The sequence below is a fragment of the Pelodiscus sinensis genome, chromosome 30 (assembly GCF_052426305.1).
Source record: "Pelodiscus sinensis isolate ZL-2025 chromosome 30, ASM5242630v1, whole genome shotgun sequence".
Taxonomy (NCBI): domain Eukaryota; kingdom Metazoa; phylum Chordata; order Testudines; family Trionychidae; genus Pelodiscus; species Pelodiscus sinensis.
Genome location: NC_143081.1, coordinates 15,034,167 through 15,050,905, shown reverse-complemented (window position 1 = coordinate 15,050,905; position 16,739 = coordinate 15,034,167). Strand labels below are relative to the sequence as shown.

General features: G+C 47.6%; 1 protein-coding gene and 1 pseudogene across 1 annotated transcript; one reads left to right on the top strand and one right to left on the bottom strand.

Annotated features, from left to right (window-relative positions):
* Window positions 1-756: 756 nt before the first annotated feature.
* LOC142821311 (histo-blood group ABO system transferase 1 pseudogene) lies at window positions 757-6,219 on the bottom strand (annotated as a pseudogene).
* Window positions 6,220-9,761: 3,542 nt separating this feature from the next.
* LOC102448276 (olfactory receptor 5AP2-like) lies at window positions 9,762-10,724 on the top strand. The gene has a single exon (XM_006132662.3). The coding sequence runs from the start codon at window positions 9,762-9,764 to the stop codon at window positions 10,722-10,724; it is 963 nt and encodes a 320-aa protein (XP_006132724.3).
* The last annotated feature ends 6,015 nt before the right edge of the window (window positions 10,725-16,739 follow it).

The window sequence follows — 16,739 nt, the reverse complement described above, 5'->3', positions numbered from 1 at the left end:
TGGCCACACCCATGCTAAGTGGACATCTGGCTTACTAACATCATGCCAGACCATGGATGTTGCCAGACCAGAGAGTTCTGGACTGGAGAGATTCAACCTGTATAAAGAAACTGACATAAACATGTAAGAAGAAGATGATCCCATGTCTTCCTTACCTTTTGTTCTTCATAGGAACGGAAACACAATGGCATGTAACTGGGCTCTACCTCCATAACTTGGGAGTAGATAGAGAATTCTAGGCATATAGATAGTCTGTTCTCTTGGGATTTATTTTAACTAATCCATAATTTCAGCCTCTCGCCGACTGACTCTCTCAGCTGCAAGAGGCATCTCAGAGCTTTGGGGGTTTTTTTTAGGATGTTGTGGAAAAACCACCAGTGAAGAGATGTAGATGATAGTACCAAAACTAAATAAAAGAGTTGCAGAATAATGAAGAAAAAACCCACAAGAAGTAAATTGTTCAACTGGTGATGGCTGTGAATTGTCGGAAGTCGGGCAGGTACAACTAGGTACAACTATGCAACCACCTCCTCTCTGCGGACGGCTGGAAGTCACATGACTTTAGCATTTAATCCAACATACTCCAAAGATATTTAAACTTGCAGGAGATTGCCATATGTGTTACAGCATCCATCCACCCATCCGTCCATCCATCCATCCATCCGTCCACCCATCCATCCATCCATCCACCAACCTGTCCATCCATCCACCCTCCCACACACCCATCCACCCATCCTTTTCTTTTTCATCTTTCCTTCAAAACCTGACATGTTTCAGATTCTTGCGCACCGAGAACAATCACTCCACCTTAACAATGGGAGGTCGGGTCAGCTCCTCATCCCAGTAATACTCCAGGGACAGCAGGCGTGTGGGCTTGTGGTACAGGAGATATTTATTCCAGCGGATTTCCTCGTGCCACTTGGCTTTGATACCGTTGGCTCTGTCCTCTGTGACCCCTTTGAAGCAAGCAGTGGTCAACTTGTAGACCTCGGACACGGTCCCTCCGTAGAAGCTGGCTGCGTAGTAGAAATCCCCTTCCCCGTGGGGGATGGCCACTTGGGAGTCTGGCCGCTTCTCGTAGGAGTTGTTTTCCCGTGGCTCCGGGTATTGCCAGGAGCTGATGGTTCCCACAAGCGTGTCCACGATCTCCACTCCAATGTGCATGAACATCTTCATGTCGATGTCCATGGAGTAAAGGTAGTCTACCTCGTAGCACCAGCGGCTGCGGATGTAGTTGCTGATGATGTCCATGCAGTTCATGGAGATGTCCTGCCACCACGAGTAGTTCTGGACAGGGATAATGGGTGGGACAGACAATATGGGACAATTTCCCCCTTTTTAAAAAAGTATGCAGGAGGGCTTAAATATGGGACTGTCCCTTTAAAAGCAGGAACTCTGGTCATCTAGACATACCCTTATAGGAGAAATACGGCCTAGGGGGCCAAAGTCCACACACAGGTCCTCTGTATCAGGGGCAATAAGTCCTTGTGGTCAGAGTCCATACACCAGTCCTCTCTACGGGTACGTCTACACTACAGCGCTAGTTCGAACTAACTTAGTTCGAATTAGTTAATTCGAACTAAGCTAATTCGAACTAATGCGTCTAGAACTAAAAACTAGTTCGAATTAGCGTTTTGCTAATTCGAACTAGCAAGTCCACATTGAGTGGACTCTGAACAGGGCTTAAGGATGGCCGGAAGCAGTGCCGGCAGGGCATCAGAGGAGGACTTAGAGCATGGAGATGCTGTCTCAGGCTAGCCGAGGGCTGCGCTTAAAGGGTCCCGACCCCCACCCCAGACAGACAGTTCTAAGGGGTGCCCCGCTTGCAAAGAAGTTCTGGCTTGGAGTGCCTGGAGTACCCACACTGGGCACATCACACCACGCGGCCATCAGCCCGGCTGCACTTGCCGCAGGCTGCCATCTGAGGAGAGGGGGCAATTGGGGGGCTGCAGGAGAGCTTCCACCCCCAGAAGCCCACAGAGCCAGCCCAGTCCTCCCCATTGGGGGCTCGTACCCCATTCCTCCCTCACCTCCTTCCACTTACCCCTCCCTAGCCCCCCTTCTTATTGATGTACAAAATAAAGATAACGTTTTTTCCAACATTGATTCTGTCTTTATTGAACAAAACTGGGGGAGACTGGGAAAAGGAGGTGGGAGAGGGGAAGAGAAAGGCTGGGAGAGGGGAGGGCAACTAAAATGATCAGGGGTTGGGAACAGGTCCCAGATGAAGAGAGGCTACAGAGACTGGGACTGTTCAGCTTAGAAAAGAGGAGATGGAGGGGGGACAGGATAGAAGTCTCTAAAAGCAGGAGTGGGGTGGAGAGGGTGCATTCATAAAAGTTCTTCCTGAGTTCCCATAAAGAAGGACTAGAGGACACCAAAGGAAAGGAATGGGTAGCAGGCTTGAAACTAGTAAGAGGAAGTTGTTGTTCTTGACAAAGCAAATAGTTAACCTGCGGAACTCCTTGCTGCAGGAGGCTGTGAAGGCTGGAACTAGAACAGAGTTGAAAGGGAAGTGAGATCAAGTCATGGAGGTTGGGTCCATGGAGTGGTCTTAGCCAGGGGGTAGGAGTGGTGTCCCTGCCCAAAGTTTGTGGAAGGCTGGAGAGGGATGGCACGAGACAAATGGCTTGGTCACTGTCTTCGGTCCATCCCCTCCAGGGTCCCTAGGGTTGGCCGCTGTCGGCAGACAGGCTACTGGGCTAGATGGACCTTTGGTCTGACCCAGGACGGCCATTGTAAGCTCAGGGCTCAGGGTTGGGGGTCTCAGTGGACCCCCTTGATTTTCATGCACACCTGCTCCTGGGTGGCCAGGCTGGCAGCTCTCCTGCCCTAGACGGCCACTTTCCTGTGCCTAGTGCGGAGATCGTGGACGAGGTCCACGATGTCCGCACTAGCCCAGGAAGGTGCCCACCTCTTGCGGTCCAGGGCAAGCTCCCGGGAGCCGCCAGCCTGGTCCCGGGAAGAGGGGGTGGTCTGGGGGACATCGGGTGGGTGGCTCTGTGCCTTGCCAGGTGCATGGTCTGCTGGCTGGGTGCTGGCAGGCTTGCACCTGGCACGGGCACCGTAGCCAGCCCGTGCCCATTTAAGGGGTCCGGGGCCGGGAGGGGGGCAATAGAGTTTCCCTGGTGTTGGCCAGAGTGGCCACCAGGGAAACCTGGGGAGGGCTAGCCTCCCACTAGTTTGAACTAAAGGGCTACACAGCCCTTAGTTCGAACTAGCTAGTTCGAACTAGGCGTTAGTCCTCGTAAAATGAGGTTTACCTAGTTCGAACTAAGCGCTTCGCTAGTTCGATTCAAATTCGAACTAGCGGAGCACTAGTGTAGCGCCTATTAAAGTTAGTTCGAACTAACGGACGTTAGTTCGAACTAACTTTGTAGTGTAGACATACCCTACCAGGGGTAATGCAGCCTAGCAGCTAGAGTCCAGACACAAGACTCCTCTAATAGGAGTAAAACAGTCCAGAGGCCTAGTCCAGAGGCCTGTAGGAAAACTTCCTTCCTTGGGCTAGCTCCGGGTAATCCTGCCATAGCATGCTGAACGTTCAGAGAATAATATGGCTCTTGTGGGCAGTGAAATCCTTGACTTTTGCCCTGCTGTGTAGATGTCCCCAGGAAGTCTACTCCATGAATTTGGGTAAGTCTTCATCAGAGGATGTCATGGCTCCTTCTCCACTCTGGGGAGAAGTGGGGACTCGCAAAAGTACCCCAAAGCCATATCTACAAGGCTTTGGTATAAAGCTTCCCCCCAAAATCTTAACAATCTAGATTTTGGGGATAAAATCCATTGCCACCACCCAAGTAAAAATAAAGAAACCAGGGACAGACTACTTGGGAAATTTCACCTCCTAAAGTAAAACCAGGACACAAAATTAACCAATACTAGGTTAATAAAAGAAAAGAGAAAGAACTTTTATTATCACCACCATATTCCTGTTGCAAGCATAATGACTAGATGGAAAAGTCACAACGTAATACTCATGGGGAAACTCCACCATGGGCCTAGAACTTAGTTACAAAGGACAACAAAAACATTTTTAACCTAAACTTTACCAGAAGAGTGAAGAGTAGCTGGAGTGAAACTTCCTCAGTAGCTAGAGTGAAACTGCCCAGAACAAAGGAGGGAAAACCCGAAATTTCCTTTGTCCCAGTTTGAAATTCCTACCTACATTCCTATTGGCCAACTCTACCTGGATTAGGTATGGTTATCCCCTTAATCCCCAGGCTGCTCATGACAGAGAAGTAACTAAAATACCAGGGAGATTTTGTTCTTTAATTAGATTTTTTAATTAAACTTTGATGAGAAATATTGTCATGCGAATGGCGCATTTGTGTCTGGGGGAAGGGAAACTCCTAGCACACAATCTCAGCTGAGATTTTCAAATATGTCCTGAGCTTTTGAGTGCTCATTTGTAACTCATTTTAAATTCATTCATGGCTTTTTATTTGAGTGGGGGACTCGTCTTATGAACTTAGAGCATTGTGGTCATACGTCTGATGGTTGCACTTAACATACCTGCATCAATGTCTACATTGCTCTCAGTATCGACAGACGTATAGGTATTTCAGTATTGCCTCGATCCTGAAAATGTGACTGAATAAGCAGCAAATTTCACATGGAAGGACACTAAGGGTATATCTAGACTGCAAGGCTATTTCAGAATACTGCCGGTATCTTGAAATAGCAATGTCACATCCAAGGAACGTGTCCACTATTTCAAATTAATTTTCAGAATAACAGATACCCTATTTTGGCATCCCTGTAAGCCGCGTTCCATGAGGAATAAGGGATGTCTCGAAATAGCCTATTTTGAAATAAAATTGAAATAAGATACGCAATTGGCGCAAATTGCATATCTTGTTTTGATTTTAGAGTGCATTCTAGACATACCTTAAGACGTTCAGCCTTCCAGATTTTCTTTTTTTTTCATTACCAAGCTACAGAACTACCCAGATTACAACTCGATACAAGTTCTCCGATCACCGTGGTGGCAACATTTGTGACTAACTTTCCAAGGCATAACTGAAAATAGAAAGTCCCAATCAGTAGAGAATGAATGCAGTTGGATTCAATAGGATTGACAGCAAATTAAGGAAGTACGGGTTGGATAAATGGACTGTAAGGAGCAAGATGGACTGTAAGGTGGCTGGAAAGCTGGTGGGATTGTCAGGCCCAACGGGTAGTGCTCAACGGCTTGATGTCAGGTTGGTGGTCGGTTTCTAGTGGAGTGCCCCAAGGTTCAGTTCTAGGACCTGTTTTGTTCAACATCTGTATTAATGCCCTGGAAGAGGGGATGGATTGCACCCTCCACAAGATTGCAGATGACACTAAACTAGGGGGAGAGGTAGATACATTGGAAGGCAGGGATAAGGTCCAGAGTGACCTAGAGAAATTGGAGGGTTGGGCCAAAAGACATTTGAGCAGGTTCAACAAGGACAAGTGCAGAATCCTGCCCTTGGGAGGGAAGAATCCCAAGCATCGGTACAGACTAGGGACCGACTGGCTAAGTAGCAGTTCTGCAGAAAAGGGCCTGGGAATTCCAGTGGATGAGAAGCTGGAGATGAGTCAACAGGGCGCCCTTGTAGCCAAGATGGCTAATGGCACATTGGGGAGTGTTAGGAGAAGCGTTGCCAGCAGATCCAGAGATGTCATCATTCCCCTTTATTCGGCACCAGGGAAGCCACATCTGGAGTATTGTGTCCAGTTCTGCCTCCTGCCCCCACTACAGAAAGGATGTGGATGCATTGGAGAGCGTCCAGCAGAGGGCATCCAAAATGAGGAGGAGGCTGGAGCACATGACCTGTGAGGAGAGGCTGAGGGATTTGGGCTTATGCAGTCAGCGGAAGAGAAGAGTATGTATTAAATGTAGGAAAAATGAATGCTCAAAATCCAGGGGAGAGAGAGAGAGGAAGAACGAACCAACTCTGGTCTCAAGAACTCAAATGGGATGTGTATTGTCGTAGGCCAGGACAGCAATACAGTAAATTCAGGATTCACTGGTGTAGTGGCCTGACAGGTGTCCTACTCCATCAGAGGTAATAAACATTCGGCGGTGTGCGTTTGTACCCAGGACAATGGACTTGGCTCAGTCACTAATATGGATTCACTAATATGGCTCCCAGGCCAGTCAAAGAGTAAAATAGAGGTTCCCCAACATTTATAGGGAATGAACAGAAATGAACAATCTACGATACGCACCGTAGGTATCATCTTACGCATTCCTAACACATTGGGTGCCTCCCCTTGGACTTTCCTCCAAAACATCCCTATTCGCCATCCCTTGTTCTGCTTTCTCTCTTGTTCCAAACTATTTTATCATGTGCTCAGTGGGGAGTCCTTGTACTGTGCTGATGGAATTGGAGCTTACGCTATGATTTTTTTTAAACTTTTGAGCATTTTAATTTTCTTCCTATCAAAGAGAATAATTTTCTCTTGTTCCAGCAGATGAAATACATCAGGTGAACAGAGATTTCCAAAGATCAGGAGGTCTTCCTACATTAATTCCCTTTCCAGTGAAATTTCCTCTATTGCTATGTTAACATTCCTCCTGTCTCTGCTATTTTCCCTTTTGAATCCATTGGGGTTTTTTGACTTCCCCTTTGAGGCTAGAAATAAGACTGTCGTCGTCGGATTGTTTTTCCATTTGAAAAATAAACATCTTTCCTCAATGCCATAATTTCAAATTCCCACCAGCAGAAATCTCAAGAGAGGTAACATCAACTCACAGGAAAGAGAAAGACATAAATAACCGCCACACGGAAAAACAACGACATACAGCAAGAAGCGCCGCATGATCCAGACAGCCAGGTAGAACCCCAAAGCTCCATTGACTCGGATAATTGAAGGCTATAGGTAGTAGAAGGGACTGGGAAATGTCGTGCAAAGACTGTATCTCACAAAATCTGAAGGAAGGGTTCATGGGATGGAGCAGATGTGAGAGAGAAAGGGGTTGTCTGCAGACTGTCTCTAGCAAAACATGCCCAAGAAAGAGCAGTGGACATCTCTCAGATTTAGAACATCAGAATGGACAGAGTGGGTCAGACCAAAGGTCCAACTAGCCCGGCATCTGCCCACCATGGCCAATGCCAGGTACTTAATGAGCACATGAGGTAATCATCAAGCAACCCATTTCCTTCCACCCATTCCCAGCTTTCGGCAAACACCCTGAAATTGGGCCCTACCATTCTGGCTACGAACCATTGATGGACCAATCCTTCACAAATGCATCTTGATGACTGGTTCCGTGGGTGTATCCTTTGTTTTCCACCAAGTGAGTTTTATTGCTCATAATTTTTTAAATGTCTCTCTTCTGAAGTTTAATACAGACAAAGGCAAAGTGCTCCACTTAGGAGGGAACAATCCGTCTCTCACACACAGAATGGGAAGCGACTGTCTAGGAAGGAGTCCTGCAGAAAGGGATCTAAGGGTCAAAGTGGACCGCAAGCGAAATATGAGTCAACAGTGTGATGCTGTGGCAAAAAAAGCAAACATGATCCTGGGCTAGATGTATAGGAGTGTTGTGAGCAAGACACGAGAAGTCGTTCTTCTGCTCTACTCTGCACTGATTTGGCCTCAGTTGGAGTCTTGTGTCCAGTTCTGGGCACCATGTTTCAGGAAAGATGTGGAGAAATTGGAGAGGGTCCAGAGAAGAGCAACAAGAACGATGAAAGGTCTAGAGAACATGAGCTATGAGAGAGGACTGAAGGAATTGGACTTGTTTAGTTTGGAAAGGAGAAGACTGAGAGGGGACATGAGAGCAGTTTTCAGGTATTTAAAAGGGTGTCACAAGGAGGAGGAGGAAAAATTGTTCTCCTTGGCCTCTGAGGACAGGACAAGAAGCAATGAGCTTAAACTGCAGCAAGGGAGGTTTAGGTTGGACATTAGGAAAAACTTCCTGCCTGTCCGAGTGGTTAAACACTGGAATAAATTGCCTAGGGAGGTTGTGGAATCTTCATCCCTGGAGATATTTAAGAGCAGGTTGGACAGACACCGGTCAGGGATGATCTAGACGGTGCTCTGTCCTGCAATGAGGGCAGGGGACTGGACTTGATGATCTCATGAGATCCTTGCCAGTTCTAGGGTTTTATGTTTCTCTCTGTCCGTGTTCGTTACTCTGGATTTCTGTGTCTCTGCCATACGTTTATGTAGAACCAGTGTCATTCTACCATTGCTACTTCTGGTGCAGACACAATTTATATGACTGCACCAGAAATCAATGCATGAAAAGACCAGAAGGTTGAATGTATCTAGGGGTGTATCTAGACTGCAGGGTTTTGTCGACAAAAGTCTACTTTTGTCGACAAAACTATACCTGCGTCTACACTGATGCTGAGTTCCGTCGACATAACATCAACAGAACTCAGCAGGTTTGTTGACGGCTATCTATCTATCTATCTATCTATCTATCTATCTATCTATCTATCTATCTATCTATCTATCTATCTATCTATCTATCTATCTATCTATCCCCACACACCCCCTCTATCTATCTATCTATCTATCTATCTATCTATCTATCTATCTATCTATCTATCTATCTATCTATCTATTCCCATACACAAATCTATCTATCTATTGGGTCTATAATGCCATCTTTTCGCTCCAATTTTTCATTTTTCTCCAAGCATATTCTCTCTTCTCCACAAAAACACTTTTATTTCTCACCCCATGAGTTTTCATTTTTCATTGGATACATTTCATGATGTGGGATTGGATTCCAGTCTCAGTAAATCCACACAAAGGTGATGATGTTTTTCCCTGGAATAATGGAGATCAGGGAAGAAAAACATGGGTGTGTTTGTGGGGGGATCTTTGCTTCTCAGCTGCATTGATCAATTGCCGTACGTTATTTTATTGATTCTGTTGGGAGAGGAGACCTGCAGAGCTCTTCAAACAAGCCTCAGCCTGAGCCTCTTTGTTTTCATACTAAACTGCATCTGGGAAGCATAAGTCTCAGCTCTGGTAGACCTATCCACGCTATCTTTGAATCAGCTCCACCTCTTAAAGAAATGAGGTTTCCTCTGCTGATGGACAACTTCGTTTTCCTAGTGGAGTGACGCAGTGGTGAGAGACATGGCTGCCGGTTTCCCGATATTGCGCAGCATGGGGTTGGGTTGGGAGGGAATGAGGGTGATACACAGAGGGGAGGGCTCTGCGGTGGGGCTGGGGGTGAGGGGTTCGGGGTCTGGGAGGGGCTCAGAGCAAGGGCAGAGAGTCGAGGAGGACAGGTGAGGGATGCAGTGCGGGGCTAGGGCTGGGCCAAAGATTGGAGTTGCAGGGTGAGGGCTTTGTCTGTGGATTTTCCTCCAACCCTCTCCCTGCTGGCAACACTGAGTTCCAGGGTGGTCTCCCCCGCCAGCCAGGACTGTGAGTGCCGGGTAGGGGATAAATGGGGCAATTTCCCAGGGTCTGGGCAATTTGAAAGGGCCCATGTGCCAAGGCAGCTGCTTCTACTGTGCGGAAAAGAGGCTTCTGATGTGCCCCATGCAGGATTGGGGGATATCAAAAGTGTCTCTGAATCCAGCCGGGTTGCACCTGCCCCAGGGCATGTCTGGGAAGGTGTGCCAACAGGTGCTTGAATCTTCTTCAGGCTGGGTGGGAGCATTGGGACCCCTGGCTGAGGTGAGCCAGGCCAGGAGGCAGGGCCAGGAGAGGAGCCAGGCCAAGAGGTCCAAGGACACCTGCTCCAGGTTGTGACCACCTCAAATGGAGGATGAGCTCTTCAGCAATAACGAACAGTTTCCTTTTTCTAGGTACGAACGATGGAGAAAGCTGCAGGAAGAAATGGAACGCCCATCAATCAATTCATCCTTTTAGGGTTTGGGAACAGCCCAGAACTACAGCCCCTACTCTGCCTTGTCTTCCTAGTGATCTACCTTGTGACCGTGGTTGGGAACCTCCTCATCATTGCGCTAGTTGTGACTGATCGGCACCTCCACACCCCCATGTACTTCTTTGTGGGAAACTTGTCCTGGTTGGAGACCTGCTACAGCTGCACCATCCTGCCCCGGCTGCTGGCCAGTCTCCTGACAGGGGACAGGACCATTTCTGTTCAGGGCTGCATCGTTCAATTATATTTCTTTGGTGTCACATCAGCTACAGAAAATCTGCTGCTCACGGCCATGTCCTACGATCGGTATCTAGCCATCTGCCATCCCCTCCGCTATGCTGCTCGCATGAACGGCCGTTTCTGTTGCCAGCTGGTGTCCGGATCCTGGATAAGCAGCTTTCTGGGCTGCACCACGGGCCATATTTTCTTCTTGCAATCAACGTTCTGCGATTCCAAAGAAATTGACCATTTCTTTTGTGATGTATCACCCGTGATAAAATTGTCTTGTAGCGACACCCGGACTCACCAAACCTTCACGTTTACTATCTCTGCCGTGGGGACAATTATACCCTGTCTACTGACCCTGGCGTCCTACGTTTGTATCATCACGGCCATCCTGAGAATCCCGTCCAGCACTGGGAGGCAAAAGGCCTTTTCCACCTGCTCCTCCCACCTCATTGTGGTGACTGTTTACTACGGGACCGTGATCGCTGTCTATGTGGTTCCAACAGATAATGCTCCCAAGATCCTACACAAAATATTCTCCGTCTTCTACACAGTCCTGACGCCCATGATCAACCCCGTCATCTACTGCCTGAGAAACAAGGAGGTCAAAGAGTCCCTCAGAAAAACTATTGTGAAACTGGTGGCGCGCAGAAACTGGCATGGAGTCTGAAAGGATGGAGTTTGGTGTATGATAAAATAGAGATGAACTGATACAGTTTTTTTCCTCCCTCCTTCTCTTCCTTCCTTCCTATCCCCATTTCCCATCTCCTCCCTTCCTTTCTGGCCCTACAAAAGAAGTGGAATATTTTAGAGTGTTTTTGTTGTCGTCTTCCCCTTTCCCTCTTTTTTGGGTGATAAGGAAAAGGACAAATCTGTGAGACAATCTGGGGGGAAATCTTACCAAATACATCCCACGAATACTGGTGGATACGGGGGGTTCTCCAGGCATCCGCAAAGGGACATTTGATTGTGGGGCTGGTCTGCTATGTTTTTGCCTCCACTCTGTACTAACATTCCAAGGTGTGTGTGTGGGGGGGGGGGGGGGGGGGAGTACAGCCTCTCCCCTAGCTACGAACGAGTTATGGAGGAAATGCTTGGCCCTAACGGGATTTGTTCGTAACTCAGACCCCATTGAGTTACATACATACCGCACTGTTCGTAAGCGCATGTTGCGTTCATAACTTGGGGACCACCTTTATGACCACTGCATTGGATCTTTGGTCGTAAATGCGGACGGTCGTAACTCAACCATGCACAACTCATATGCTTTGTTGTCGTGACAGGACAAATAAATCAAAGAAAGCAAAGGAAGCTGGAGAGCACCATTAGTTCACTTGGTGGTACCTGAAGGATGTACAGGTTTAATTAAAGATGAGACCCAGTTCAGCGAGGGCTAACATAAAGGGAGACTTTAGGGCAGTAAAATGGAAGACAGTGAATGGTGAGGAATTTTGATAGATCACACCAGTAATACACTGTGGTGTATTGGACTAAGTACAGGGTAATTGTGCTTAGAGACCCTCACCACCTCTGTGTCTTTGATACACTTGACATCTCGTCCTTGGAGAAGAGCGACATGAATTCAGGTCTGGGACGCCATGTGCTTGATCGACTAGGGTATGTCAAGCACCATCACTGCTCTTCAGAGCCCAAGAAAAGTGACGTATGTCATTCCATTTCTGCGAAGAAAGGAGGAACCATGCTGCATGCTGCTGAGATCCAGGAAATTTCAACACACACATGGCTAGGGCCCTGGGATCTAACACATCTGCCTGGGAAATCATAGCATCATAGAATCCCAGGGCTGGCAGAGTCCTCAGGAGGCATTGAGTCTGACCTCCTACCCAAAGGAGGAGCAACTCCAACGCAATTATCCCAGTCAGGGCTCTGTCCAGCCAGGACTGAAACACCTCTAGGGATGGAGATTCCACCCCCTTCCTAGGGAACCCAGCCCAGAGCTTCCCCACCCTCCTAGGGAAATAGTTTTTCCTAATATCCAACCTAGACCTCCCCCATGGCAACTTGAGACCATTGCTCCTTGTCCAGATGTAGGCCTTCATGTTCTGTCATTGTTCCGGGACATTCTCAACCAGGCACACAACAATATTCACTCCTGAATACCCAGCCATGAGCCCCTAGGAATACAGAGACAATGATGAACACTCCCGTACACACAAGCGCTCCTAGATTAGGCACCAATGTACCACGTTCTAATCCACCAATGCGTGGCCAGTGACAAACTGTGAGACAATGACAAACATATTCACATCTTGTAGGTTCACCTACACACACACAAGGGCACAAACACGTATGCATACTGCTTTAGCCCTAGAAATAGTCCAAATAATGTACACTGGCAAAAACATATTCACATTTAGAATCCCAGGGCTGGAGGAGACCTCGGGAGCCATCGGGTCCAGCCCCCTGCCCAACGCAGGACCAACCCCAACTCAATCAACTGAGACTTTATTCCCACCTTAGGGTTCTATGATTCAATGACTCTGAAAATCTCAGCATAGCTTCTCTCACATGCCCCGCTGTCACACCAGACAGAAATACCCTGTATGCAGAGCAATCAAAGTTGACTCATGTTTTGGAGTGCTTATTTTCTGTACATTTTATTCCTTCATTTCATTGTATTTGGATGGCAGGCACACCCATCATTGAAACCCAAATATCTTTCCAGACAATAGGGCTATGTCCAGACTGAATTGCTTTTCCGGGATACCTGTGGGATCTTGGAAAAGCAATGCCACAAGGAACGCATCTGCTTTTCCAAAAAAATAGTCAAAAAAGCAGACACGCTTTTTCACCATCCCTGTGAACCTCAATCTATGGGGCACAAGGGACGAAAGAGCAGGTTTTTCCCAAGTGTGGCTGTGACGTAGTGTGGGTACCTTGCTGGTTTCTAGGCTTGGGCTGTGGGTGACCCCCACTGGCTGCTGCCGGTACCACGGCCCAGCCGAGTAGCTGATGGGACAGGGAGGTAACCTGTTCTACCAGTTACCCCCCAGGTCTCCCTGGAACAAAGGAACAAAGGAACAAAGGAAGGTGGAATGCCACCCCTGGCTGGGGGGCAGAGCTGGAAGGGACGGTCTTTAGTTTCTGTCTGGGAAGCAGGGGAGAAGGAGCTAGGGAGGGGGGCTGTGATTGTATGGCCCAGCCACCCCCCATCTCAAGGGGGGGCACTGAGGCCTCTTAGCCCCAGTTCCAGATAACATCTGCGCTGTGCTGTATCCTGGAGAAGCAATAAACTCCCTCTATTCTACTGGCTGGTGGAGTCTGTCTGTGCCATTACGGGGGTGCAGGGGACGGGAAAACCCCAATGCACCATCAAGTGGCTCCGCGTAGACGTGCCAAAATTCGGGAAAGCCTCTTTTGAAAGAAAAACGGAAAAATGACCTGCAATTTAACTCTGCAATGTAGGCGTCACCTAGATGTTTTTCTTTGTCTTCTACATGGGTGAAGATCACATGGGAAGGATGCTGATATACAAAATCCCAGCCCCAAAAGTCTGTATTTAACGTTCAATGCCACTGAAGGGGATTAGGGGGATATATCCATAGCTCCACTGGGTTCACCTCCATTAGAAGCTCCACCTCTTAAAGAAATGAGGTTTCCTCTGTTGATGGACAACTTCAGTGGAGTGACGCAGTGGTGAGAGACATGGCTGCCAGTTTCCTGATATTGCACAGCATGGGGTTGGGTTGGGAGGGAATGAGGGTGATACACAGAGGGGAGGGCTCTGCGGTGGGGCTGGGGGTGATGGGTTTGGGGTCTGGGAGGGGCTCAGAGCAAGGGCAGAGAGGAATCCTTTCAAGTAGGGATAAGAGATCCTCTGGAAAAGGGCTTTATTCCGGAGGATCGCGCCAGTCTAGACGCTTTTTTCCGGCTTTTCCCCAAGCCGGAAAAAAAGCGGCAGCCATGTTTATTTAAATCCCGCGGGGGATATTTAAATCCCCCACGGATTTCCCTATTCTGAAGTTGGAAATTAACATGCCTCTTCCGGAGAAGGGGCCAATGTAGACGTAGCCTACATGTCTCTGTCACCAGAGGCATGTAGTTTAGACATACCCATGCTGACCTATGAGCTTTATCCTAGGTTTTTTTTTTTTAATTTGGGAGCACTGAATTCGCCCCTTCCAATGAAATAGAATTAAGATTGTTGAATTTTCATGTATCAGAGGGGTAGCTGTGGATCTGCAAAAGCAACAAGGAGTCCTGTAGCACCTTAGGGTATGTCTACACTACCCTCCTAGTTTGAACTAGGAGGGTAATGTAGGCATACCGCACTTGCAAATGAAGCCCGGGATTTGAATTTCCCAGGCTTCATTTGCATAAGCGGGGAGCCGCCATTTTTAAATCCCCGCTGGTTCGAACCCCGTGTAGCGCGGCTACACGGGGCTCAAACTAGGTAGTTCGGACTAGGATTCCTATTCCGAACTACCGGTACACCTCGTTTATTCTTTTACGTAGGGACTGTCCAGTTTGGCTGATGCATATAGCAGAGGAACATTGCTGGCACATGATGGTGTATATCTCATTGGTAGATGTGCAGGTGAATGAGCCAGTGATGGTGTGGCTGATCTGGTTAGGTCCTGTGATGGTGTTGCGGGTGTAGATATGTAGGCAGAGTTGGCACGGAGGTTTGTTGAATGGATTGATTCCTGATTTAGAGTTACCATGATGTGGTGTATAGTTGGTGGTGAGAATTTTCTTCAGGTTGGCGGGTTGTCTGTGGGCGAGGACTGGCCTGCCTTCCAAGGCCTGTGAAAGTGAGGGATCATTGTCCAGGATGAGTCGTAGATCACTTATGATGTGTTGGAGAGGTTTTAGGTGAGGACTATAGGTGATGGCCAGTGGCGTTCTGCTGGTTTCTTTCTTGGGCTTGTCCTGCAAGGAGACTTCTGGGTACACGTTTGGCTCTGTCAATCTGTTTCCTTATTTCCCCCATGCGGGTATCATAGTTTCAAGAATGCTTGGTGAAGATCTTGTAGGTGTTGGTCTCTGTCTGAGGGGTTGGAGCAAATACGGTTGTACCTCAGTGCTTGGCTGTAGACAATGTATTGTGTGGTGTGTCCAGAATGGAAGCTGGAGGCATGAAGGTAGGCATAGCAGTTGGTAGGTTTTCAGTAGACTTTTATCGACAAAACTATACCACACTGCCTTTGAGTTATGTCGACATAACATCGACAAAACTCAGCAGTTTTGTTAACGTATGTAAACCTCATTCTACGAGGAATAACGCTTTTTGTCGACAGAGTTCTGTCCATAGAAGGCATTATTGCATCTACACTGTCCTTTGCGTCCACACTGTTATGTCGACAAAGCAGCTTGCTTTGTCGACAGAACTGGATGTAGTCTAGACGCTCTTTGTCGACAGAAGCTTTGTCGACAGTATCTGTTGACAAAACTTCTGTTGACAAAACCCTGTAGTCTAGACATACCCTCTGGACAGGACTCCTTGTCGCTTTTGAAATTTCGTATAATTCTAGCAGATCTACTCATCGAAAACCTCAAACAAAGCAAGAATGCCACTGATCGCAGGAGAGATGTGGGCAATAACTTCCTTCGTAAGGAGACATTTAACTTTTTCCAGTTGCTTTGTCTTTGAGTTAATAGTTCTCCCATTTCTGTTGTTTACCCTTGGGCATCAGTTGCTTTCGATAACTTCTCCTGGGGGGGTTCGTAATGAGACTATCCTTGCACCGTTGTTTTGCCCTTAAAAAGAAAATTATCTTCTTATGCAAAAACTTTGAATTCCCACCAGCAAAAATGTCAAAGGAGATGACTTCATCTCCCAGACAGAAGGAATTGCCCGCTAGGAACGACATATATTTCTGTGAACAGCAATAACAAGAACACACAGCTAGAAGTTCTGTGAGATCCACACATCCAGGTAGGAGCCCAAATCTGCATTTGCTCAGATAACTGAGGACTAGCAATAGGAGTGGAAAATGTAGTGCAGTGTCTATAACTTTCTCTCTTAATGCATGACTGACGGGTTAGTGTGAGGAGCACATGGCAAATGATCACCGGTGAGAAAGTGAAATCAGCACAGTTACATATCTGCTCAGGCTTCCACCATGTGAGAGAGAACAGGACTGCGTGTAAATCAGTGTAGATGGGTTATAGGAAAACCTGGGTTTTATGTCGAGTATTGTGCCCAATTCTGGGCCTCCCCATTACAGAAATTATGTGGGCGCATTGGACAGGGTCCAGTGGAGGGCAACCAAAATGATGAGGGGACTGGAGCACATGACCTACAAGAGATTTGGGCTTATTTAGACTACAGACAAGTGAGGGGGGATTTGAGAGCAGCCTTCAATTCCGCGAAAGGGGAATAAGAAAGGGCATCAGCTGGCTCTCATATTAAAACATAAGAGTGGCCAGACTGGGTGAAAGCAAAGGTCATTCTAGACCAGTGTCTATCTTTGATCAGCGGCCAATGCCAAGGGCTTTAAGCGCAATGAGAAGAACAAGCAATCGATCCATTGCCAGCTGATGGCAAGTGAGATGAGGGCCACCATTCTTGTGCATCTGGGCAAATAGTCATGGATGGCTCAGTCCTCCCCAAAAGTATCGGGTGTGTAACGTAAGAGTCTCGTTTCTCGCCGTGTGAGCTCTATTGTTTGTAACAATTTTGAAAACCCTTTTTTCCTTGGTTGCTCTTTGCGTGTGTGTG